The sequence below is a fragment of the Thunnus thynnus genome, chromosome 7 (genome assembly GCF_963924715.1).
Source record: "Thunnus thynnus chromosome 7, fThuThy2.1, whole genome shotgun sequence".
Lineage (NCBI taxonomy): Eukaryota > Metazoa > Chordata > Actinopteri > Scombriformes > Scombridae > Thunnus > Thunnus thynnus.
In genome coordinates, this window is record NC_089523.1 from 29444601 (window position 1) to 29467942 (window position 23342).

Consider the following 23342-nt stretch of genomic DNA (forward strand, 5'->3'; position numbering starts at 1 on the left):
GAGAAACGTGTCCGTTGTTATATCCACGGTGCTTCCTGTTTACGACGGACGGAGAGTTTACCTGTTTGTTTACACCCTCCACCGTAGGTCGAGCATCCTCCACAGCCGCCGGTGTGACTTTACATGAGGAGACACTCTGCGATGAAGTGCTGTCGGGGAGGGACGTGTCTGGGAAAGAGCCGTATGATTCACCTTATATAATCAGGCTGATATGATCTCAATCCCCCTCTACTGCTAGACTCTAATTGCTCGCATTTTTTCAGGCCGGTCAGGCAAGCGCAGAGGGTCATAACTTTCCCAGTCGTGTGAATCTAAACCTACTGGTCACCAACTTGCTTCTCTACAGAGAAGCCAATTATTTTTTTGTTACTTAGAAACAACTATAGAGAAGAATGGCTGTGAGAGCTGATATACTGATGGAGATTTAAATTCTGTGACTCCGTCCTCTCGTGTATTTCAGATTAAATTTGGCTGACAGTAAAATCTAAATGTGACGGAAACGAGACGAGAGAATCCGATGCATCCCTTTGACCACACAGTCAGAGTACTGATGCAACCGCAATGAAAGATTCAGAAAATGGCAGATATTGCTTAACAAGATGCATAAATGTTATCCTGCTACAGATTCAACCAACCGGCTCGTACTTTATTCATCTCATATTGTAAAGGAGCAATTAAGCGAGGGTTTTTACTGCCAGACGTACTGCAGAACTGCCATCACATAGTCGTTAATGAATACGAGCTCTTTAGTGATGAACATCAACAGGTGTTGCAACTTCTGCTTGTTTTTTTTTAATATTCTAGACTATCCTCCCTTTCAGACCATTGCCACTGTGATTTAGAAGCACAAAGTACATTTTCACATTCATCATCCTCTGAATAGATAAATAGATAGATAGATATAGTAATAAACACAATAAAAGTTAGCCTGTAACAATAAATAATTAGCCTGTACAATAAGAAAAGGCGGCTGCAATGTAAACTAAAGGCTTGAACTACAAGGTGCTGTGCATATGGAGATTATTGATGCAGTAGATGAATGGTTCCACAGTGCAATGACAGTAAATAAAGTGACTAAACCGTAAACTAAGTGACTGACAGTAAATAAAGTGATTAAGTGCCCTACAGTGCCTAAAGTGACTATGACAGTAATTAAAGTGACTATCATAGTGAGCAGAGCAGCAGAGCAGATATTTCACCTACAAAGACTCTCATTTTCAAGCTTGAAACCAAATTACAAAGCAATACCATATCAGCCGTCCCTAAGACATTTTTGTCTGATAATCTGATTGGCTGATTTATTTATCTAAGTCTATAATTTATCTCCGACTCCGTGCCAGAGTTGTGTGCTGAAGTTCTGTCGGCGCTGTTACAATTCTAACCGTCTGTCAATCGAGGTCGACTCAAGGTGTGTTCAGACTGCACAAAGCAAATTTCAGAGATTGCAGACAAAGCCGGTGCGAAGACTCGAGTCGATGAGAATTGACCCGGGGCAGCGCAAAGTGAGGCAAAAACGTATCTGTTGAAAATGCTTCGGCTCAGGCAAAAAATTTGCATCATCCAGAGGGGGTAGAAAATAAATTTGATGTGGAAAGGCCATGGGTGAAATAAACAGGAGGAAGCATTACCGATGATTACTCTGTGTTTGTTGTGTGCTATTAAACATGTTCGGCCTAATTATGCCTTAAATAAAGCAGATTAAACTGAGTGAGTGTGTAGACTGTGTGTTTGATTATGGGTTGGGTCGAGATAATTTCTGGTAATGGTTTGGCTCAGCTTGCAAGGCCAGAGCCGGTCTGTAAAACTGCTCCAAATAAAACTCTGACTGTATTGAAATCAATGGGAAAATCCTCCAATTTCTGCCTTGCTGGTAGAAGAGAATCAGTGCTCCGTTAAGGACATAATATGTCTTATAAAAAGACACCTTTTGGGTGTTATTGACTTGATTGACAACATGTCTCCACCTGTTATTATTATTATTATTGTTATAATCTTAATTTAATCAAGTAATCTCATTAAGATCAAGAGATCTATTAGAGTCAGCTGTGACGGTTGGCACCTCAGCTCCGCTCTTTTGCCTAAATTATGATTTTCTGGGTCCAAGAATTGGAACCCGATGTTGTTTTTCTACAGTGTTTCTTCTCAGCTCAGATAGCTGATAGCACACACACACACAAACACACACAAACACATACTATTTCAGTTACACAGGCACATACACCCATACACTTGGGCATGCAGAGTCTGGCTCTGAAGCGCAGACACTCTCACACACACATTCAACATACCTGTGAGGATACACGGATACACAGAAATCTGGCATTAGATGTGACTCACAGGGAAACGCTTGATCCAACATCTGACATCTGTGGCTCGCTCCCTGTTATAATGGCTGTCTGAAAGCAGCCATTATAACAAGGAGCCACCAAAAAACTAAGGAGTCGTGATGATAAGCCAAGTCCAATTTAACGAGTGGGAAACTATCTTAAAAATTCTCTTTCGTATATCAAGGTTACATTTTTAAACCTCTAACATGGTTTTGCTCATCTCGGGTCCGACTGACCCCTTTGATGGAGTAAAAGCTGGTAAAAAAAAAAAAATGTGAATCCGCACATAAGGTTGGATCAATAAAACCTTGCAGCATGTGCAGAGGGTTACTACAGATGGTGAGTGTGATAGCGCCAGAGGTGCCGGAGCTCATTAAGAAACAGGACCATACTCCGGTGCAGAGCAGGGAGAAGAGAGCAATGAAACAGAGGAGGGAGGAGGGGAGGAGGGGAGGAGGGGAGGATGCAGAGCCTGGACTCCACTCTGAGATTTTTCACCTGAGTGTCACCGAGATCCGATGATTCACTACTGTTGGAAAATGGAAAAAGTGCAAATCCGTTTTTTTTGTGCATACAGGGCTAAAGAAAATCTGTGTTATATCAGTGAAAAAGAAATGGTAGCATGTAAGTACTACATTCAGAGGTTGCTCAGAGGTTGCAGGCTGCTGCTCCACACAGGAAACAGGGTGGACTGTGGCGCCATCTCCCTGTCAGAACTAATTGTTTCAATGTTGTTTTTAATTGAAAGGAATTGCTGTTGGTGGTGGAAATCCAAAGATTTATAGGGTCGGGATCAACCAATATAGGGTTCTGATGCCAATATTTTATGCCGACATGCAATGTTCTTTAAATATGACTTTTGGCAAGAACAGATTAAAGCCAAAAAGAGTTTCCAGCGTAGTTTGAGTCATGGCAGAGCTGAAAAGTCAGTTAACTAACTGTAATAGAAGGCCAAAAATACAAGAAACCTTCATGGTGTCAGAAATGGATATGAGCAGATGATATATTTTTGCTCCAACAGATTAATCTGAACCTACAAATCAAATATTTTTATTTTATAATATGTTTTGAGACATAACATCAAACTCTATCGTGTATTGTAAAATATACTCCTATTGTTGTTCATTCATAAAATCATTTTAAAACTCAAAATATCTTACCACAGAACTTTTACCTTGCCTGGCAACATGACTTCCTCTGAAAACTTTTTTTTTCTCTGACCATTAAAAAAACTACCAATCTGTAAATTGGACACTTTCTTCTTGTTTCACAGTTTAAAAGCCACAGTCTGAGTTATAACACCAGTTCAAAGTTTCATTCTTTCTGGGTGAAATCACTGCTCTAACAAGGCCTGAGAGGAAAATGTGCTGTACTGGAACACTTACATGGGCTGAGCGGAGGACAAAAACACCACTTTTGTCCATTTGCATTTCATTTAAACACAACTGGAGTTTATTTTGTAGCATGTCTTCTCCTGCACACAGGTAATATCCACAATACATGTGACTCAAATCTTTAAAATACAAAACAAAACAAAAAAAAACACGAACAATGAATCTGACATGACAATGAATCATTATTCTGGTTTTCTCAACCTGCTGCCAAATTACCAGCCTTACTATGTAAATATGTACACAAACACAGCAACACAGTGTGAGCATAATCCCATAAAATCTACCACGACTTGACGACACTGGCAGAAAAGGCAGAAATTTGCTTATTATGCATGTACTCATAGACGTCTGTGGCTGAATACATTCTTTGTGTGTAAAACTGTCGCTTTCTGAGCTCAAAGTGATGGGAAAATCAGCCATAAAGATGTTGGGTTGAATCCACTTAAGCATTCATGTCACTGTTTAATTGATTCAGGATGTGTTTTTATTTTTTAAGAATACAATGATCTGTCAACGCAAGTCTTGCACAATGCGATCTATCGATGAGCTTCAGTGGATTTGTAGTAAATTGGCTCCCAGATGGGTTCATGAGGTCAAAAGTGAACAAATCAAAAGATAAAACACACAACAACAGATTAACGACTAGTCGTCATCAGTTTTGCTTTTCTTCTTCTTCTTCTTTTTCTTTCCTGAGCCGTCCGCTACATCACCATACGAAGTGTCCATTGGTTCGCATTTCACTGAAACTTCTTCCTGTTTCACTCTAACTTCAGACTCTCCTCCTTCCTCCACCTCCTCTCGCTCCCTGTCCTTCTTTTTCTTCTTCTTCTTCCTCTTCTCCTCTGAAACGTCGCCCTCCTGAGAGTCGGGCTCCATCGTCACTTCATCCTGGATTTCAGCTACAGGTTCCTCTTTCACTCTCACCACTTCCTCCTCCTCCTCTCGTTCTGTCTTTATTCTCTTTTCTTTCTTTTTCTTCTTCTTCTTTTTCCTCTCCTCCTCCTCGTCTGCTTCTTCTATGAACCGTTTGACTACAAGGGGACGGAGGGTTGTAGACGAGGGCCCGAAAGCGGCTCCGTCCGCCTCGCTCTCTGCCACGCAGGTGAGTGTGGGGGTCTTGCTGCCGAACGGGTGGAACCTCTGTTTGAGCCCGGTTGGTATGGAGGGCGCTGGAGTAGCTGGGATGACCTGAGGGGCCTGGTTGGTGCTGCTGTCTCCGTAGGTCTCACATACATTAAGCAGGCCTGAGAAAGCAGGGCCAAAAACCACACCGTCTGACGCCTTCTTATTGCTGGTGAGCAGGCGGAGCTCTGAGGTACCGTGAGTGGACGCCAAGATGCTGTAGATCTGCTGGCCTGCGCCACTCTTGGCTCCGTCTGCAGGAGCGGGAATCTTCACGGTCTGGAGACCTGAGAGGGGCACCTTGATGCCACTGACACTGGAGGAAGGAAAGGTGGGGGTTAGGCATCATTCATACCAAGTCTGCTTGGAAAAGTTTACAACATTATTTATTTTCTCAGACTGTTGTTGAATTTGGAGTAGCTTTCTAAAGCTTCAGCATGACTGAAAACATCCTCCGAGACATCATCAGCCCGTCTCCAGCTCCACCTGCTGGCCCTTACAAACACAAACTGCCCCACTGTCAGTTACGTCATGTTCAGTCTTTCTCGCCTTTTAAACTGCTGCAGAGATTGTTTAACCTATAGGTGGGGATGCACCGATCCGATCCACAGCACCGATACTGATGTTAAGTGGACTGGACCAGACATCAGATCCACGTGAAGTAGTTTTATGTTCTGCTCCATTCATGTGCTGTGGTGAGCTAATGTGTGTACAGCTACAACTGATATTACATCAGTACTTCCTTCATGTGCTTAACAATAAATGTCTTTAAATGTAACCAGTTAATGTGAAACTGTAGTTTTTAACAATGACATTCACAGTTAGCTAAGATTAATTTCTTCCTGTTTTTTTACTAGATGTAGAGATTTTCTGCATTTTTGTTGTCATGAGGTTGTTTTTAAACACTTTGCATGGACTAAATACAATAAAGGAGAACAGCTCAGAAAATGAGGACTGAGGTTGCATTTTCTGTTAACAAAATTTTGTTAACTGGAGTAGAAAAAAAAGCAGGAAGAGCTACATTGTTAAAAAAGTTGGTTGTGCTTTGTGAGAAAAAAACATGGAGCAGTGCCCAGATGAAATACGCTGATGAAGAGATAAAGAAGCACGTCATTATGTTGAGTGAATCACTTTCCTTTACATGCCATGTGGACACAGAGGAAATGCATCATTGGCTCTGATCACTGATTATAACAGCAGCTCTGCACTGTTTGTCAGGTCTGTATTTGCACACAACAGTAGTTATACAGCAGTAACTATGTATCTCCTGTATTACGCAATTTCATACGCTGTCTAAACAATATAGTTCAAATTTGCAAGAGCCTAAGAATTATCACAGTTTTTACATTTCAGGAAGAGCACTGGTATTGGACCAGTCCTGGGTTTGGAAGAGGACCTTAAGTGGGGTGTCAGCATCAATATCAAGGGGTTTAAGTTGGATCGGTGCATCCTTACCTGCATGATTTATGCAGCCTCAAAACTGAGAGAAAACGCAGTGATCAACTGTAGTTAAAATGTGATTTTAAAAACAAATATTTATGGGTTTTTTGCATTGGGAATCTTTGCTATGACATTAAAACATTTATTATTCAACTAAAGTTTATTTTGAAGCAGCTATGTGTTTTTAGATTGAAATGTATGCAAAGTTTAAACAACAATCAGTACTTGAAATAAAACACATAACTTCTGAATAACTTCTTGTAAAAGTCTGCATGTGCATGTCATGAGAGACAGAGACACAGACACACTGACAAAAAGGGAAAAATATTACCCACCATTCTGGGTTAAAGCTGGCAGGAGCTTTAATGAGCCATAACTCCTTCTTGTTGCTCTTTAGACTCTCTGTTAGTGTGTTGCTGCAGGGCTTATGGCAGAAAGACACAAAGTCAGCAGGACACTGGTACCTGGTGGTCTTCTTATCTGTGGATTCAAACAGCACTCCATCATTTGATCAATAAAGATAACACACAGCATTAGAAATACACAGAACATCAATGGATTAACTTTCATGATCAATATCATTACCAATGCCCAACAGTTATTGTACGAAACACAGGCAATTTCTTGACCTGTGATGATGCTTCATTGGATCAAACATTGGCTGACACAAATCCTCTGGACTGATAAAAATCAAGGTAAATATAACTGATAAACATAAACATAAACAAAAACTGAGAGCCATAAGCCCCATTTCGTGGTTCTGCCAGTCATAGCCAACTGTACTGTATAATTTTACATGTATCAACACTTCTGAGTGAAACTACCTTCATGATACTGGTCTAACTCTGTTCACTGAACTTACTACTAGCATATCAACCAAACAAAACCAGCTTTGTGCAACCCGCGAGGTTCACTTACCGGTTTCTTTCTGCTGTACCGGTGACTCCGTGGTGGGGCTGTCTGCTTCATCTTCACTTGATGAAGATGATATGTCTCTTGGCATTTTTTATGTTTGAAAATAACCACAGAGTGATGAAAGTTTTCTATCGAAAACGCATGGCTACGACGGACGCACATGTGTTGACACGGAATGAACTGTGACCTTTACTTACTTCACTTCCGTGTCAGTTTTGGCTGTAGTTCAACAACCAGGCGCGATGCGTAGGTTTGTATTAGCTAAACCAGATACGGGAACTCAAATACCCATAATGCACCTCGCAAGGTTACGTAACGTCCCAGCGCCCGTCGGGGAAGCAGTTGACAGCAGTCAAGAGCAGGCCGAAGTGGGTAAACAAAACAAACATATGAAGAAAAGAGTGAAAACTACCCAAAAGTTGTATCTTATTTTATATTCATATAATGTTTGACATTGTTCTAAAGCGATTTGAAGCCCGTTGAAACAGAAAGTCGGTAGCTAAGAGAGGGCGTGCACCTGTCAAAGCTAAATAGGTTAACGTTGCTAACGTGTGCTCGCTCAGGTTAGCTCGCTCGCTGGCCGGCCATGTCGTCCCCCTCCTCCTCCAGGCGCCAGTGGTGCTACCTGTGCGACCTGCCAAAGATGCCGTGGACTGTGGTGTGGGACTTCAGCGAGGTGGTCTGTCGAGGCTGCGTGAACTACGAAGGCGCGAATCAGATTGAATTCCTGATAGCGAGCGCCCGACAGCTGAAACGAACTCACGGGATGCAGGACGGTAACGTCCGGTCACCCGGTCCTTCGCCTAATAAACACGGCACAACTGGCAGAGGAGAGACGGCTGCAGACGGGGGCAGGCCACACACCGACCGCTTTGACAGGGGAGGGAGAGGAGAAAGTACTGGGTCCGCTATCCGCGTGCCGCCCAACGGGCTGCACCGTGACGGCCAGCCGCCTCCGGAGGTGAACCGGCAGAGCCCCAGCGGCAGCCGAAGACCCATGCTCGGCGCTGCCATCCCTCCCAGTCTAGTAACTCAAAGTATTGCAGGGATCCCTCATGGGTTGCTTGCAGGCATGCCGGCGGGTCTGACCGCCAGGACAGCTCCTATGAGCAGCCCCATGATCTTCCCTGCCCCGGTGCTGGCCGAGATGAGCCGCAGACAGCTGGGAATAGGGATGGGGATAGCCCCTTTCATCACTCCAGAGCTTGAGCGAGAGTTGAGTTCATCCCAGAACCAGCCCAAGATACAGACACAGGTCCACACGTCTGTGACTGCCAGCAGCGCCAGCAAGAGCACAGGCCTGCCTTCTTCGTCCTCCTCCATGGCTGGGGGTGTGAGCCAGACAAGCCCAAAGCCTGCCTCTTCTCCAGCCAGGCAGCCACGACCACTGACTGCGAGGTCCGGAGCAGAGCCCCTGGGATCCAGCACCTCCGCAGAAGCAGCCACCACAGCTGCAGCTTTACCCCACAGTGGTGCCTCCGAGCTGGGATCAGCGTCAGCAAACAACACCCACTCAACCGGAAACACTCTGTCCTGCACATTGTGTCATGAGAGGCTGGAAGACACACACTTTGTTCAGTGTCCATCAGTGCCAGGGCACAGGTTTGTATGTTAACTGTTTTTTCACGTGTTCAAGTTGTGGTTTACAGTTAACGGTCTGAAACAGTCAGCAGATTAGTTAATAAGTGGCTAACGACTGCCGTTTTGAATATTGGGTAATCATTCTTGTTACACCTTCACAATGCAAATAGTGGCTGTCTTCATGTTTTCATGCTTTGTTTACAGGCTGCTAGGCAGAGCAATTAAGCAATTTACACCTTTGCTTGGCCTCTGGTAGTTTATGGTTGTTTGGTTTCACATTTTACAGACTAAACATTATTTAGTTTCCTGAAAAATTATTGATTATTAGTGAAATAAGTTGTAATAACCAGTCTCCTCTAAATCCACCAAATGCAGGTTCTGCTTCCCCTGCACCAGAGTGTACATTCAGAGCCGACGGGGTGATGGGGAGGTGTACTGCCCCAGCGGAGAGCGCTGTCCGTTGGATACCTCTCCCAACAGTCCCCCCTGGGCCTTCATGCAGGGAGAGGTCTCCACCATACTGGGCACTCCTGCAGCGGGAGCAGGAGCTGCATCGGCTGCTGCATCTGGAGCCGCGACCGGGCCTGGGCCTGGGCCCGGGTCCGCCTCCGGGGCCGGAACCGGAGCTGCCAGTGGAGCCGCAGCTGGAAGTGGAGACGTCACCGTCAAGAAAGAGAGAGAGACGTGATGATAATTTCCACAGAAACCAGGACCGAACACAGCCACAGGCAGGTCCACAGATGTCAGACAGCTGTTTTAGTAGAACGCAACATGCACAGTAACTTCTTGCTCGTCAGGTTGCTTCAGGGTTTGGTTAGGAAACTTTTCTCCATAACTGACTCCATTGAAATTTGACATATAATGATCTTAACTGTATTGCAACCTATTTAATCTAAACAACCAAACAATGAATTAATATAATATTTTAAGGCAGTATCACCCACCCATAGTCTGAAGTGCTGCAGCATTTTATTGTGAGGTCATTTTATAAAACACTTTTGTTTACTCCCATTAAAGCATGCATTTGTAAATCTTTAATCACTCCCCTCTCACATAGATATACATGGTGATATATCTACTATTATTTTATCAATGATTTTGTCCTGATTTGCTGGTTTCATCAGATTTTATCATCCAGGCTCTATAAGATATTGGGATAACAAATGTGAAGAAACTACCGGTCCTTCCTGTGTTTATCAGGCTGCAAAATATTGTTGAACATCTTAAGTGCCTTAATGAGAGGCAGTGAGAGTACTGTAGTTAGTGTTTTTAACTGTTTGTTTATGGTACTCCGTGTAACTAAATGTTGATATTGTGTTTGCTTTTTTCCACCTCAGAGTCGTATCACATACCAGAAGGAGACGTCTGCACTGGTCCACATACAGATCCAGAAGAGAAGCCACATGCAGTGACCCACAGTTCAGAAAACCTCCATCACACAGGTTTTAACTCCACCTATCCACACCGCCCGATTTCATCGACATTATCAGACCTCGCCAGATCTCTGACGAAAGTTGCGAAGTCTGTCTTCACACATCGCCATTATTTGTTTATTTTTTTCTTTCATTTTGCCAACATTTGTACCTAAATCTTATTGTTCTGATGTATTGAGGACATAAAAATGAAATTTTATGAATCACTTGCAATTACCAAATGAGTGCACTCACCCTCACCAGCTCTGGAAAACAATCCTATGTCCGATGCTCAGTCCAGCAAACAGTAACGCCACAACTCTCCTGAGACTGTGGCTGATGTAAGTAAGCATAAAGATTGAAAAGGCCTTTATGATGTACTGTTGGAATCAGATATTCAGGACCAATCAACAGCTGAGGGAAGGCTACTTTTTGTGAAGTTAGTCCTGACGTCAGCTGAAACCATGATAATATCCACATTAACACTTCAAGCTACTGTTAGCAACCAGAAACGAACAGGCTAAACACAACACATTGACTACACCAGTTTTCAATAACTCATTTTTCTACAGACAAAAACATCTGGAAATTTTGAAAGAGATACTATGATCACGTAAATAAGATGCACCTTAAGAAACAACCAATGCAAACACTTCTATCTCTCTACAAAGCCAGCAGAATATATAATTGGATGTAGTTGCTAATAGTAGCCTGTTAGCAAATCTAACACATGAATGTTCTTTGTTACAGTTACACTTCCTCAGTTGCACAGAGTAGCCAGTGTTTATTGTAACGGTACACTCAGTATTGTGTTTGCACAGGAGAGCACAAAATCTTGCTTTGACAATTCCAACAAAAAAATGTTGAAATGCTTAAACGAGCAGCCAAAGTCGTTGCATTTCTTTTTCCTTGTTGATGAACAAACAGTTGGCCGACCGGCAGCGAGCGGCTACAGGCCAAATCTGGCTATTCTGAGATCAGTCAAAATATGTTGACACAACTGTCTGGGACAAATGATATTTTCTCTGCCAATATTCAGTCTAAAAGGCAAAAATTGTTGCTCATACAAATACATTTGTCACTCACATAACATAATATTGACATCTATGATGACAAAGTGTACCTTAAATTTGAAAATCCAGATTTTTTTATTTTGTCTTGGATGTTTATTACTACGATACCGTTCTTTTGTGACTCAATCTGTGGCCTGGCACACAATAATATATATTGTTTTTTGGAGACACATGAAATAAAACTCCACTAAAACACCCTAAACATGAACTGACATGAGATGTGGGCAGAATGTCAGCTGTGACATTTCTCTGTGCATTTGTTTGTTTTGTTTTTTTCATCATGTCTCTGCTTTAAAGCTGACTTAGAGGAGAAAGGAGAACGGTTTTTTTTTTGCTGTGTAGAATCAACCAGTTAATCTGTCAAAGCATCGACCAGCCACAGAAACTCTGTGTTTGACTGTATTTAAATGTCGCTTTCATACAAGATCCAGCCCAGCCTACGCTTTACCCCGAATGTATATGAAAAGATATCTATTGATAGGCCTAGGACTATATTTTATACTAGAATGTTAAATGTTATATACTGTATAGAACTATAATAGTATGTACGTGCAATCCTTAGTCCTAGTATATGCAACAGTTTGGAATATGTAATTTAAAAAAAAATTGGCTTATCATTTCTTAACCTGATATATTTTTTTTTTTTTTTTTTTGTTTTTTAAGTGAGAATCCACCTGAAAGCAGAAATGTTTTTCTGTAATTTCTGAAGGTTTAATGAATGAATGAGTTTCTACTATGTCCTAATATTTCATATGAACGAGTTTCTCCAAATTTAATGTACTGTGGAAGGCCATACACGCTGTATGTATGTATGTTATGTATGTATCTTGTTCTTCATTAACGATGTCCTCTTTAATTGAACAATCTGAAGATTTTAATATAATTTGGATCAGGAGTTTTTTGGTGGATTCTCTCTCTATATATATATGTGCAGTATGTGCTCGTCAGTACAGAAGCACAGACAAACCAAAGGTAATTATATATATATATACATATATATATATATATATTTCTCGGCCAGGTCTTAACCAACCAGTTTTCTTCATCCAGCCGTTACAGTTTACAGGCCTGTGTGGTCGACTGTACTTACAGGATTTTACATATAAAAGTCTGTAGTATTCAGCAAATACTTATATAGGCCTTCTACATTCAAAGAACCTCCCACAGATCAAGGCCCCCGTCTCCCCCCCCCCCCCTTTCCAAAAAAGCATCCGAAGGCTGAGACGATCTCGTCCCGTCGACTTACGACGGTGCGAGATCATCTTCTCGGGGCCCAGGTCCGCTGTAGAGAAACATCTTTGAAGAAGTGGAATTTAAGTTTTAATATGCACTGATACATCATGCAATCCCTTGTTAAGTGCCTTTTTAAAAAAAAGTTTACCGTCTGTTTGTGTGTCTGGGAACCTCAGGGGAAGTAGGAGTGCAATGGCTTTTTTTTTTTTTTTTTTTTTTTTTTTAATTATTATTATCGTCTAGTCAGTTATTAACCTGAATCTGTTTCCCTTCAATCGCCATCAGACGTCTTTTGCTTTTTATCAGAAGCCTTTGTAAAGTCGACCGGCCAGTCATTGTTTGGATATGGTCTCTCCTCGCATTTCTGTCCACGTTGAGTTTCTTTTCCTTCATGTGTCGTTTTTAGATCTGTTGGTTTTATTGCAGCTTAATGTACAAAATAGAAACCAGGAATAAATGGGATGGAAACTTGTACTTGTTTTCCTGTTTTTTTTCACAGACATTAACATGTTGATGCAAATGATCACTATTATATACACGTCATTACTTTCTTATTTGAATAATCCTTATATAATCCAGCCATGATCTTCTGATTTGCTGAGTTTAACAGATAACAGCACATCTCTGGTTTGAAAGAGAAGGTAAGAGCCGTCATCATTGGCTGGAACAGCATCATGACTTCTCCTCAGGGCCACAGTTACGTCATATCTTCTGTTTTCTTTTAATGATCTGAGGAGTTTGTTTTCTGCGGTTACACATGGTGGGCTTTTTTAAAGGGACTGATTCATTTTTTAGAGCCAATATTCTTACATGTTACTGTGTTTACACCAAAAACAGTTTCAAGGATTTAGCATTCCTCTACCAGAAGTATATTTCTTGGCTTTAAAACCGCATTAAGACCATTATATATGATGATGAAATGAAAGAGAATCAAACAGCAAAATAAATTATAATTGTTACAAACTTGTTCTGGTGGCCAGTCGTGTTGGGGGATTTTTGACTCACGGAATCAGGATTTTTTTAAATACCAGCTGCTTTTCCCTGCAAATAAGGAGCTCAAACATTTAAAGCAAACAAAGTCACTTATTTCAAACATATCTGAACTAAATGAAGTAATGTAGTGTAAGGAATTTACACAGTTGACTCAGATGTACTTAGAATTAATTGATTACTTACATCCAAGTAATTTATTATATATACATATATTGCGAAATTGGTTCATGTATGACGTTAACATTGGTCAATCTTGGTCAGGATTCAGTAAATTGCACTTTAGCAGGTTTAAGCTGAATGACTTGTTGCTCTAAATGCAGCTTCAGCTAAATTTAACCTGGTTTAAAAGAAATCCAGACTTACAACAAACTGTCAACAGTCAAATCAAGTTAACTCCATGTAGAGCAGCCTGACTGTGAAACTACCTGCATTTCATTTAATACGCTTACGGTTGAATTAGGTATTGCTAATATGAAAAAAACAACCGTCCAAACTTTGAACCATGAAACAAACCGATGTGAAGAAAAGAGAAAAGAAGGTGCAGGTGCGAAGCTTTTCTGTTTTCTAATGGCCACAAGATGGCGGACTTGTGCTCCTGACGTCTGCCTGCAGAGCAGAGACTGACTGGACAAGTTGTTTGTTGTCATCTTTTATCAGATGGAGGGTATCCTGACGACGTGCAGAGACAGAGGAAGCATTGAAAGCCCTTAAAATCATATTTAAACCGAAAAAAACGTAAAGTTCTTCAATACCTTTATTGAATATGAAACTTTCTTTCTCAAAAGAAATCAGCTCAGCTGCGCAGATTTTAGCTTTTACCTGTCAAATCAACTGTTATATGATACGTCACTTTTTCCATTTTTGTTTTTCACATTTTGGAGAAGAAGAGGAAGAGGAGGAGGATGAGGAAGTTTAATTATTCCTCCCCAACAGTCCTGCCGTCGTGCTCCTGGTAGGCCGATCTGTCGTTTCCTTCATTAGTGTCAGCTCATTACAACTATTGTTAAACCAATTATAGAGGTGTTAATGGACGATGGAAGGCCTATTGGCATGAAAAAACGGCCCGCAGAGAGAGGATGTGAGTTGAGGGGGGGGGGAGAAACAGATTTTAAAGGAGTATTAGATGTTTATTAAGAGGCAGGATTGAACAAAATAGCAGAGATCATCCTGCAAGACGTGACGTTAGATAAATAAACCGGCTTCATACAATCATTCCTGTATGATTATTCTAACTAGAGGGCAACTATCTCTGTCTGTTTACTCAGTTCATTTTCTTATAAATGCTTTACTTTGCAAATCTCCAGTACAAACAGCTTTCCCGGATGTCTTCTTTAACAACAACATGCATGATGCTACATAAACTTGCATTCTGTATATCGGATTTCCAACCAGCACCTGAAGGCAGCAGGACTGCAGGAAAATATGCAAATAGAACAAAAAATATCCCACGTGTGTGTCACGCCAATGTGTGGTTAACAATGAAATGATCAGTTTTTAAATATCTGTGTAGCTCTGAATCATATGAAGGAGTTCTGCCTGATTCACAGTATCTCCATTCACTTTCTCTAAAAGATTTATTGCATTAAGTTTTGTTTGTTTGGTCTTTCAGTATAAAGACTTTTTTAGATGTAGGAACTCTGTTCAGACTGGAACTGGATTTATTATAATATGTGTTGGAGGATATGCAGCCCTCAAAAAACTGTTGGTTACTCAGATGAGAATCCCTCAAAAATCATTTCATCCTCCTTTTCTGGTTTTTAAATCACATAAAAACCAAACTAACTCGCATTTTAAACAGCACAAACGAATCATTTGCTAATAGCTACAATATTTGATTGAATTGTTATGATCAGTGCCTGGAGGTCAGAGTTTACTAACCTTATTATTTACAACTACATCACCGTGCAGATGAAGAAAAAAAAAAGCTCATCTCTTTCAGGCTTAATTACATCATTACAGACACTGAGGTGTTAGCTCATTCCACGTGTTAATCGACTTGACAGCGTTTTGCAAACAGGCGATAATCGCTGAGTCTTTACAGGTGATGGCCCGCAGAGCGTCTGATTGACGATATATATATACGATCACACAGCAGAAATATCACCATGACAGGCTGATCAATCTGGAGATTTGGTGGTAAATATTAAGAAAAAGGCGTCCTGTGATTGCGCGTCAGAGTGAAATATCCTGAACACAGCCATCAGATAGGCAGCTATAGAAGCCTGTCATAAATATTCATATTGTAAAAAAGTGTGTATGTTTCCCTCAGAGAGAGAAATAAACTGTAACCCGCTGTTGCCCGACATTGATTCTCCATCCGACGCTTTCTGCATATTTTTTGGTGCGTCTGCGCGCTGATATTCCTTCCTGTTATTTCTTATTTCCTCGGCATCTTTTCTCACAGTCTAATCCCGTCGACCTCCCGCCTGCGCATCAATTACATCTCCATTGACTGACCATTAGGCAGCGGCATTGACATTCAGAGGCCTCCGTCTGCACCGAGGCCTGATGTGTATTCCACAACACAGGAGTCCAAGCCCTATGCATTACACCAGGATTACATTATTTATTGTACTTGTCTGTGGCGACAGGTCGTGAGAGAGAAAAAAAAACGTTTCCAAGAAGTTCTCAGAGACCTGGTCCCTCACGACTTGATTTACGCACAGACTGCGCACGTAAGCATCTAGGAAACTGTAAGAGATTCATGTGTAACTGACCAAAATGTAACATTTGAAGCTTTAATGTAAATGATAATTAAATACTAGCACAGCATTTACGCACGAACCAACACTTTAATTGGCGTTATTGTGTGTTTTTTGTTATCTTCGATTCATTTCGTGATGATTTTGGTGCTGTGACAGCATTTCTATGATGGATTTAAAGTCTGTTTTTTATTTTTATTTTGTATTTTTTTGGTGGGGTCAGTTTTTAGGCGTTTTTTGTGAAATACATCACATTTACATCACTATCAGGCAAATATTTGACTATCAAAACCCAGAATCTGAAATAAGTTCTGACGGGTATTACAACCAAACTTCAGAGAGCCTGTTAACGGTTCGTAGCCCCAGAGAAGTGATAGCCAAGGGAATTAACGACTTTCACGCCCCACTCCCTACCTCCCGCACGTACACACCCACACACACACACACCCACACACACACGTCCCTAAACTGCCCCCCATCCATAATCAAAGTAGTAATATAATGGATCAACTGGTATAATTTTACTTTTTCTATCGTATTCCAATTCTATCTCCAAAAAACTGTAGAAAAATGACAAATAATCCGAGATTTTTTTTATTTGAACAAGTCATTTTGAGCTGGAAAGACGTGACATGATTTCATTATTTTGTCAAATTCTTTCATCTATTTGCGAAATAACTTTCAATAACTTAGCAACAGGTTAAAACTCAGATACGCTGTTTGATAATTCACATGAACACGTCGCGTCAGCTTTATGAATTCCACTGTTATATTTAAAAAAAAACTCACTCAGCTCTGTCCCTAAAGGATTATGGGACAGCCGCATGTCCGGGTGGGCCGGTGCAGCCGCCGGGCCAATATACAGCACGCCAGGGGGCCACATCGGCCTTTTTGCTTGGGCCTTCCTGGATCCCAACACGGTATTCAAATGTCAGGAGTAGGGCGGGACCTGCCGGGACCTTATAAGACGAGGACGACCAGGTTTCTCCACTATATTTGCGCGCTACACCTCCGTCTGTCACACGCTGCGTCCAGAGGCCCCCGGAGGACAGAAAGAACGGGCCAGGAGTCAACATCTGCCGAGCCGAAACAAGATTAAGGTTATGAAACAATGGATGACTGACAAATAAGAAATATTGACTTTACTATTCTCAGGAGCCGAGCGTCACGTCACTCTTTGATTATTTTTTTTTTCAACACATTTCTGACTCTAGATATTTCTCTCTTGGCAAAAAAGGAGACAACTCTCTGTTTGGATTTTTTTCCCCTCGAAAACTCTCTACTTCGCGGAGGATTTTATATTCGTTTTTTTTTTTTTTTTGATATATTCTTTTTAAAAAGCCTGTGATAGGTGCTTCTCCTCCAAAGACTTGTGTTGGGGATGTTGAGCTCTGTGAAGATGGAAGCCCACGATCTACCAGAGTGGAATACTACTTTCTTCAGCGAGCCCAGTGAGGTAAAGACGCACTCACAAATGAAAAAAAAAAACAAACAAAAAAAAAACAATGACAACATATAAAACATATTGTTTTTATCCCCTCGTGTTGTAAACAGCAGGATATGTCTCAGAGCTGCTTCAGATTCAAGCGAAGAAGAGCAGAAAATGAGTGAAGATTTTATTATTTGCGCATTTTCAACAGGACGAAAAACAGTAATGCTGTGATAAATTATGAAAGAATATGATATAGATTTTACATTAAAACATTACCTACTATGGAAATATTATAATAAGAATTAAATACCTTTAACTATGATAAAGTTAAAAAAAAACTGCGTATCAAGACGCACGTTAAAATTCAACAGGAATATTATAGCAACACCAACAATTAGTATTTATATATTCCTTATATGTTAAAATGCTATTAGAATTTCGCAAATATTATTAAACCCAAAAAAGAAATAACATAGAAACAGTTCTTTCCACTAAAACTTATTTGTTGAATTGATGACAGAGAAAAAAAAACATTTCATAATAAATAAACAGGCTCCGACTAAAAAATATTTTTAAAGACATCTGCTGATCAATAGGCCTTCTCCTTTGTGTCGTCGCAGCAGTGTTGCAACAGTTAAGGTGTAAAGGCCTAAATGTAACAAGACTGCGGCAGTTTTTTTGTTGTTTTTTTTTCTCACTAATTCAATTAGAGGTAATTTCATCAGTAGCTTCATTCTCACCTCAGCTCGACCTGATGAAATTACCATGAAGAAAGAGTCTGACAATATTTAACCAACGATCAGTAAGAGGGTCGAGATACCTTTTATCCCCCTGTGGATTTAGTTTCTTCGCATATTAAATACTTTTCCTTCACGCTACAGAGTTTTTTAAGATTTCACAATAAAAGTTTATGTGGACAATTTAAAGCGTAATTAATCATCTTTGTCAGACACACACACACACACATTTAAAAAAAAAAATCAAAATTCTGCACTTTAGCTTAAATACTGAACAACTTGTTTTTTCCATGGAAGCAGAGGAGGAGGCCGTCTGAACCGAGAGGCACCATGACGCGCTTTTTACGCATTTTCAGGTTAACATCGCTGTGTGAAATCCATGTCCTCTCTCCGCGCACTGAGAGCTTCATTGTGCATTGATAAGGAGTCACTTTTAAAATGGAGAGTCTAACCAGTCTTCTTCCCACATTCAAACATTCATTTCACAGAAGAAATTTAAATTTATATCAACTACTGAGGAGTTCATGTTATTTGTTCTCTAAATGTTCAAAAGTAAATTCAAGATTAAAATTATTTTCACTGCTTGTAACTTTTGTTGCACAACATTTAAAACTTATTATTTCCTCTGTGTTTTGTTGTGAATAACCAGATTTTCCTCTTTGTCTCCAGATGTATTCCTCTCCCAGCACCATGAACTCTGGTCTGGGCTCCATGGCCTCCATGGGCACCAGCTACATCAACCTGAACCCGGCCACCGCCTCCCCTGCAGGTATGAACATGGCGTACTCCACCTCCAGCCTCAGCAGTTCCCCGCTGGCCTCCATGGGCTCCGGGCCCGGCCACATGTCCCTCTCCCCGGTGGCCTCGTCCCTCAGCTCGGGCCCTCTGACCCAGCTGGGCCCCGCTACTCCCGGCTCCTTGGGCTCCTTGTCCCACTACCAGAACATGGGCCAGTCCATGAGCCAGCTGGGATACACCTCCACTGCGACCCTGAGCCGGGCCGTACCCAAGGAGATTCCCCCGAAGCCTTACCGACGCTCCCTGACCCACGCCAAGCCACCATATTCCTACATCTCCCTCATCACCATGGCGATCCAACAGAGCGGCAGCAAGATGCTCACCCTGAATGAGATCTACCAGTGGATCATGGACCTGTTCCCCTACTACCGTGAGAACCAGCAGCGCTGGCAGAACTCCATCCGCCACTCGCTCTCCTTCAATGACTGCTTTGTGAAGGTGGCTCGCTCACCAGACAAGCCGGGCAAAGGTTCTTACTGGACTCTGCACCCACAGTCAGGCAACATGTTTGAGAATGGCTGCTACCTGAGGCGCCAGAAACGCTTCAAGATCGAGGACAAGATGGCGAAGAAAGCGGGAAAGAGCCAGGAGGTGGGCTCAGGTAAAGGAGGCCACGGTGGAGATCACCTGGGGGAGGATCACAGCCCCACAGGAGGATCAGAAGGAGCTGACTCCGCCCACTCAGACAACTCTCACCCGGGCTCTTCAGACGACCAGCCGCATCCCCGAAACTCCCTGGTTCCACTAGACTGCCCGCCGCTGTCCTCCTCACACCTCCACAGCCCACCTGTCTCCCTGCCTCCCTCCTCCTCCACATCATCCTCCATCCCTCCATCCTCCTTGTCTCTCTCCGCCACCTCCTCCTCCTCCAACCCGCTCCTCCACTCCCAGTCTTTAGCAGGTAGCGCCCACCTCCTGCCCAGCGCCATGCAGCAACACATGGACCTACAGAGCGACGCCCTCAAGTCTCTGGACCCCCACTACAACTTCAACCACCCATTCTCCATCACCAATCTCATGTCCAACGAGCAGAAGATGGACCTCAAGTCCTACCAGGACCAGGTGATGGCCTACAACAGCTACGCAGGAGGCTCTCCTGTGGGAGTCAAGCAGATCTACGACAGCCCTGGGCCAGCCAGCATGGACTCAGGCGCTTACTACCAACCTCTGTACAGCCGCTCGGTGCTCAACGCCTCCTAATATGGACATTCACCCCACCCCCATACACATACACACACCTGTCAGTAGAGGTGAGCCAAGATGGAGACTTCTCTTTCTCTCTTCCTTTTCTAAAATGGACACCCAAGCTCTCTTTATCTTCCTCTTTCTCTCTCTTTCCCTCTCTGGCTCATGTCCAGTGGCCTTGGAAGAGACTCACATCTAAAATGGCTGCCATGTTTGAGGGACCAGAGAACCTTTTTTTTTTTTTTTTTTCTCTTTTACCAACTCTGACAAACACAGAGACTGGTTGGTTACACTGAGGATAGAAAAGTGAAGCTGGAAAATTCTACACTGATGATGAAGATATTTGACTTTGTGTGTATGTAAGTCAGATGTCAGATCCCGTCTTTGGCTGTCACAAGAACATTACGTGTGGCAAAATTGGCCTTGTATAAAATGTAAATAGAGCTAATGTGGGGGGAAAAGGATATTTGCATTTATTTATAAAGGGAATAAATTTTAATATATCTTGTATAGCGTTCTGTCGACCAGTTACAACCCAAATGTTAGGGGTTTTTTTATCCAAAGACGGAGAGAAGGAGGCAAGTTTCAGGTTACTGCTTCAGGCAGGTGTTACTGCAGCGGGAGACAGTAAAGTTGATTTTTTTTTTTTTTGTGTTACAGCATTTCTCACATCTCTCACTACGTTCCGTCAGATCTATCAGATCAGACATCTGTCAATGTAAATGTAGCTTTCGAAGTTTTTTAAAAAAAGAAATGGTTTGTTGTTTATGGTTCATATGAAGAAACACAAAGCCATTTTATCCTTGCTGGAGCACAGAGAGGGGGGAAAAAAAAGAAGTAGAAAAATTTTGCAGCCAGAAGGAAAGAGGCAAAGTAACTGTGGTAAAAAAAAAAAAAAACTAAAAAAAAAAAACTTAAAAAGCATGTTGTGTTTATGTCTTTTATTTCCCACAATCATTTCCTTTTGTTACCTATACGAGGGCATTAAAACAAAATGCTTTTCCAGCAGACTGTAACATTTTGAATAACAGATGGCGGGTGAGGTGCATAGAGGAGTTCAGTCAGTTACTAAAACAGTGGAAGGGAGGAGAGATGCACTAGGGGAGGATTTACATACAGTACTTTGCACTATGGAGCTCCCACTGACCAGGTGAGCTGATGGGCTGGTGTGTGTGTGTGTGTGTGTGTGTGTGTTACAACAATAGTTAGGAACACCCCCCCCCCCCCCCCCAACCCCTCCACACACTGTCAGTGGATCAGCTCAATGGGATCAGTGTAACAAGGTTTCAAATAACTCTCACTGTTCAAAAAGTGCCTTTTCTTCAAACAACTGCTGATCTGAGAAGACATCAATGTATAGATGATCTATTGAAGGATTATTCCCAAAAAAAAAAAAAAACAGAGGACGCAGAAGTTTCAGGTCACATGACGTCCTTTGTGGAGCATATTTTAGTTTCAAAGAGAAATGTCTTTTATTTAAGCTATGTTGCTTTTCAGACTTTGGAAGTGTGCTGATATAATATATTGTTTTATTGTTTTTTTTTTTGTTGTTGTTGTTTATGTTGGTTTAAATGTGATTACAATCATTCATGTTTCATTTTTCTTATTAAAAAGGCAAAAAATGGGGACAAATTGTGCATTTGTTTTTCTTTTTCAGCAACATTTAGGCTGAAAGTGCTTATTATCAGTGTGGATATAAATTAAATGTAAATATTCAGTGTTAAAATCAGTATTTTGTTGTTTCTTTGTTTCTCAAGCTTAGTATGTTTCCATTAACCTTTTTGAAATTTCACAAAAACAAAAAAGAACACCTCTCTTATGATTTCACATAGAAATAAAATCCTTTAAAAATGACTTAAGACTTAAAGAACACTGTTATACAACTCTTTTATTATATTTTCACATATCTCACTCAATCCAATGTATGACGCATTTTGCAGCAAATGCTTCCACAGTTTTAAAAGCCAGACAATTAAACTAATGCAACAGAAAAAATATTATACCAGGAAAATGGAAGTTTCTAGATCCGGCAGCGTTACTGGCAAAGACCTCACCAACTTGTCCCGGTCAATCAATCAATCGCAGCTCTTTTTTTTTTTTTAACCTGACTAGCGGCCGGCTGGTGAGACAGTGCTGCAGGAATAGCAGCGTCTTGTTGAAACAGCTCCTGACCAAATGACTGTGGTGTGTGACATGTGGGACTGGTAGACTAAACACGGCTGGCTCACACTGAGAGCCTCAAAGAAGACCTCTGCGCAGGCCATCGGCCCGGGCGGCATCACACACACACACACACACACACACACACACACACAGCGAGACCCGGACCACTCCAAAAACTACTGACCTGGCTCTGACCCTGCACTAGGAAAACTATCAGCAAGTCAACAAAACAAAAACAGAAGAGAGAGGGATTCAGAATGTTTTGCTCTTTAATCTTTACTGTGTCTTCTTGGCCTTGGCGGCGACCGCTGACCGATTAGTTCCTTTTCTATTAATTCCAAACAAACTGCAAACACAAAACATATCACTTCCTGTTCGTGAGTTTTTTCCAAGCAAGAGCTACTAGACGGCTAACATATGGAAACCTGCTGAACCGCTACTGTATAATATCTCTATAAAGATGGAAAATATTGATGCATGTGCAATGTTGCAAATGATGACTTTAAAGATATAAAAAGCTGCACATGATTTCTTTCCTTTACATCTGCAACAAAGTAAAAAGTTCATTTATTGATCCTAGTTTCTGCAGCCGCCTTGTACAGACCTCCTGTCTGCTGCTCCACTGCGCTGTCAGCAGGCCTCCTGTCCACCTGTCTGCATGTCTACCTGTCTGTGTCTGTCTGTCTGTGTCTGTCTGTGTCTGTCTACCTGTCGGTGTCTGTCTGTCTGTGTCTGTCTGTGTCTACCTGTCTGTGTCTGTCTGTGTATGTCTGTCTGTGTCTGTCTGTCTGTGTATGTCTGTAGTCCGCTGGCAGTTGCTCAACCCAGCCCTGTG

General features: G+C 41.7%; 3 protein-coding genes across 4 annotated transcripts; 2 read left to right on the forward strand and 1 right to left on the reverse strand.

The window, feature by feature from the left end:
- Positions 1-3756: 3756 nt before the first annotated feature.
- polr1g (RNA polymerase I subunit G) lies at positions 3757-7517 on the reverse strand. Its single transcript, XM_067595397.1, has 3 exons — positions 7202-7517; positions 6619-6763; positions 3757-5159 (listed from the first exon to the last, which is right to left on the reverse strand). Exons 1-3 carry the CDS (start codon positions 7284-7286, stop codon positions 4364-4366), a joined length of 1026 nt encoding a protein of 341 aa, XP_067451498.1. The 5' UTR covers positions 7287-7517; the 3' UTR covers positions 3757-4363.
- irf2bp1 (interferon regulatory factor 2 binding protein 1) lies at positions 7513-12971 on the forward strand. Of its 2 annotated transcripts, XM_067595396.1 has the most exons (4): positions 7513-7566; positions 7762-8800; positions 9155-9507; positions 10117-12971. In XM_067595396.1, the coding sequence occupies exons 2-3, from the start codon at positions 7785-7787 to the stop codon at positions 9465-9467; spliced, it is 1329 nt and encodes a 442-aa protein (XP_067451497.1). In that variant the 5' UTR covers positions 7513-7566; positions 7762-7784; the 3' UTR covers positions 9468-9507; positions 10117-12971. The 2 variants fall into 2 exon arrangements, with proteins under 2 accessions (XP_067451497.1, XP_067451496.1); XM_067595395.1 differs by having other exon boundaries at positions 7530-8800.
- A 76-nt stretch (positions 12972-13047) lies between these two features.
- On the forward strand, positions 13048-21299 carry foxa3 (forkhead box A3). Its single transcript, XM_067595394.1, has 3 exons — positions 13048-14442; positions 17000-17648; positions 19031-21299. Exons 2-3 carry the CDS (start codon positions 17574-17576, stop codon positions 20357-20359), a joined length of 1404 nt encoding a protein of 467 aa, XP_067451495.1. The 5' UTR covers positions 13048-14442; positions 17000-17573; the 3' UTR covers positions 20360-21299.
- The last annotated feature ends 2043 nt before the right edge of the window (positions 21300-23342 follow it).

Excerpts from the sequence above, each read along its gene's own strand:
- polr1g (XM_067595397.1), bottom strand. The coding sequence starts at position 7,286 with ATGCCAAGAGACATATCATCTTCATCAAGTGAAGATGAAGCAGACAGC. Across the intron at positions 6,764-7,201 it reads GGTACAGCAGAAAGAAACCG|ATAAGAAGACCACCAGGTAC; the intron begins GTAAGTGAACCT and ends TTGAATCCACAG. Across the intron at positions 5,160-6,618 it reads GCCAGCTTTAACCCAGAATG|TGTCAGTGGCATCAAGGTGC; the intron begins GTGGGTAATATT and ends TCCTTCCTCCAG.
- foxa3 (XM_067595394.1), top strand. The coding sequence starts at position 17,574 with ATGTTGAGCTCTGTGAAGATGGAAGCCCACGATCTACCAGAGTGGAAT. Across the intron at positions 17,649-19,030 it reads TCTTCAGCGAGCCCAGTGAG|ATGTATTCCTCTCCCAGCAC; the intron begins GTAAAGACGCAC and ends CTTTGTCTCCAG.
- irf2bp1 (XM_067595396.1), top strand. The coding sequence starts at position 7,785 with ATGTCGTCCCCCTCCTCCTCCAGGCGCCAGTGGTGCTACCTGTGCGAC. Across the intron at positions 8,801-9,154 it reads CCATCAGTGCCAGGGCACAG|GTTCTGCTTCCCCTGCACCA; the intron begins GTTTGTATGTTA and ends CACCAAATGCAG.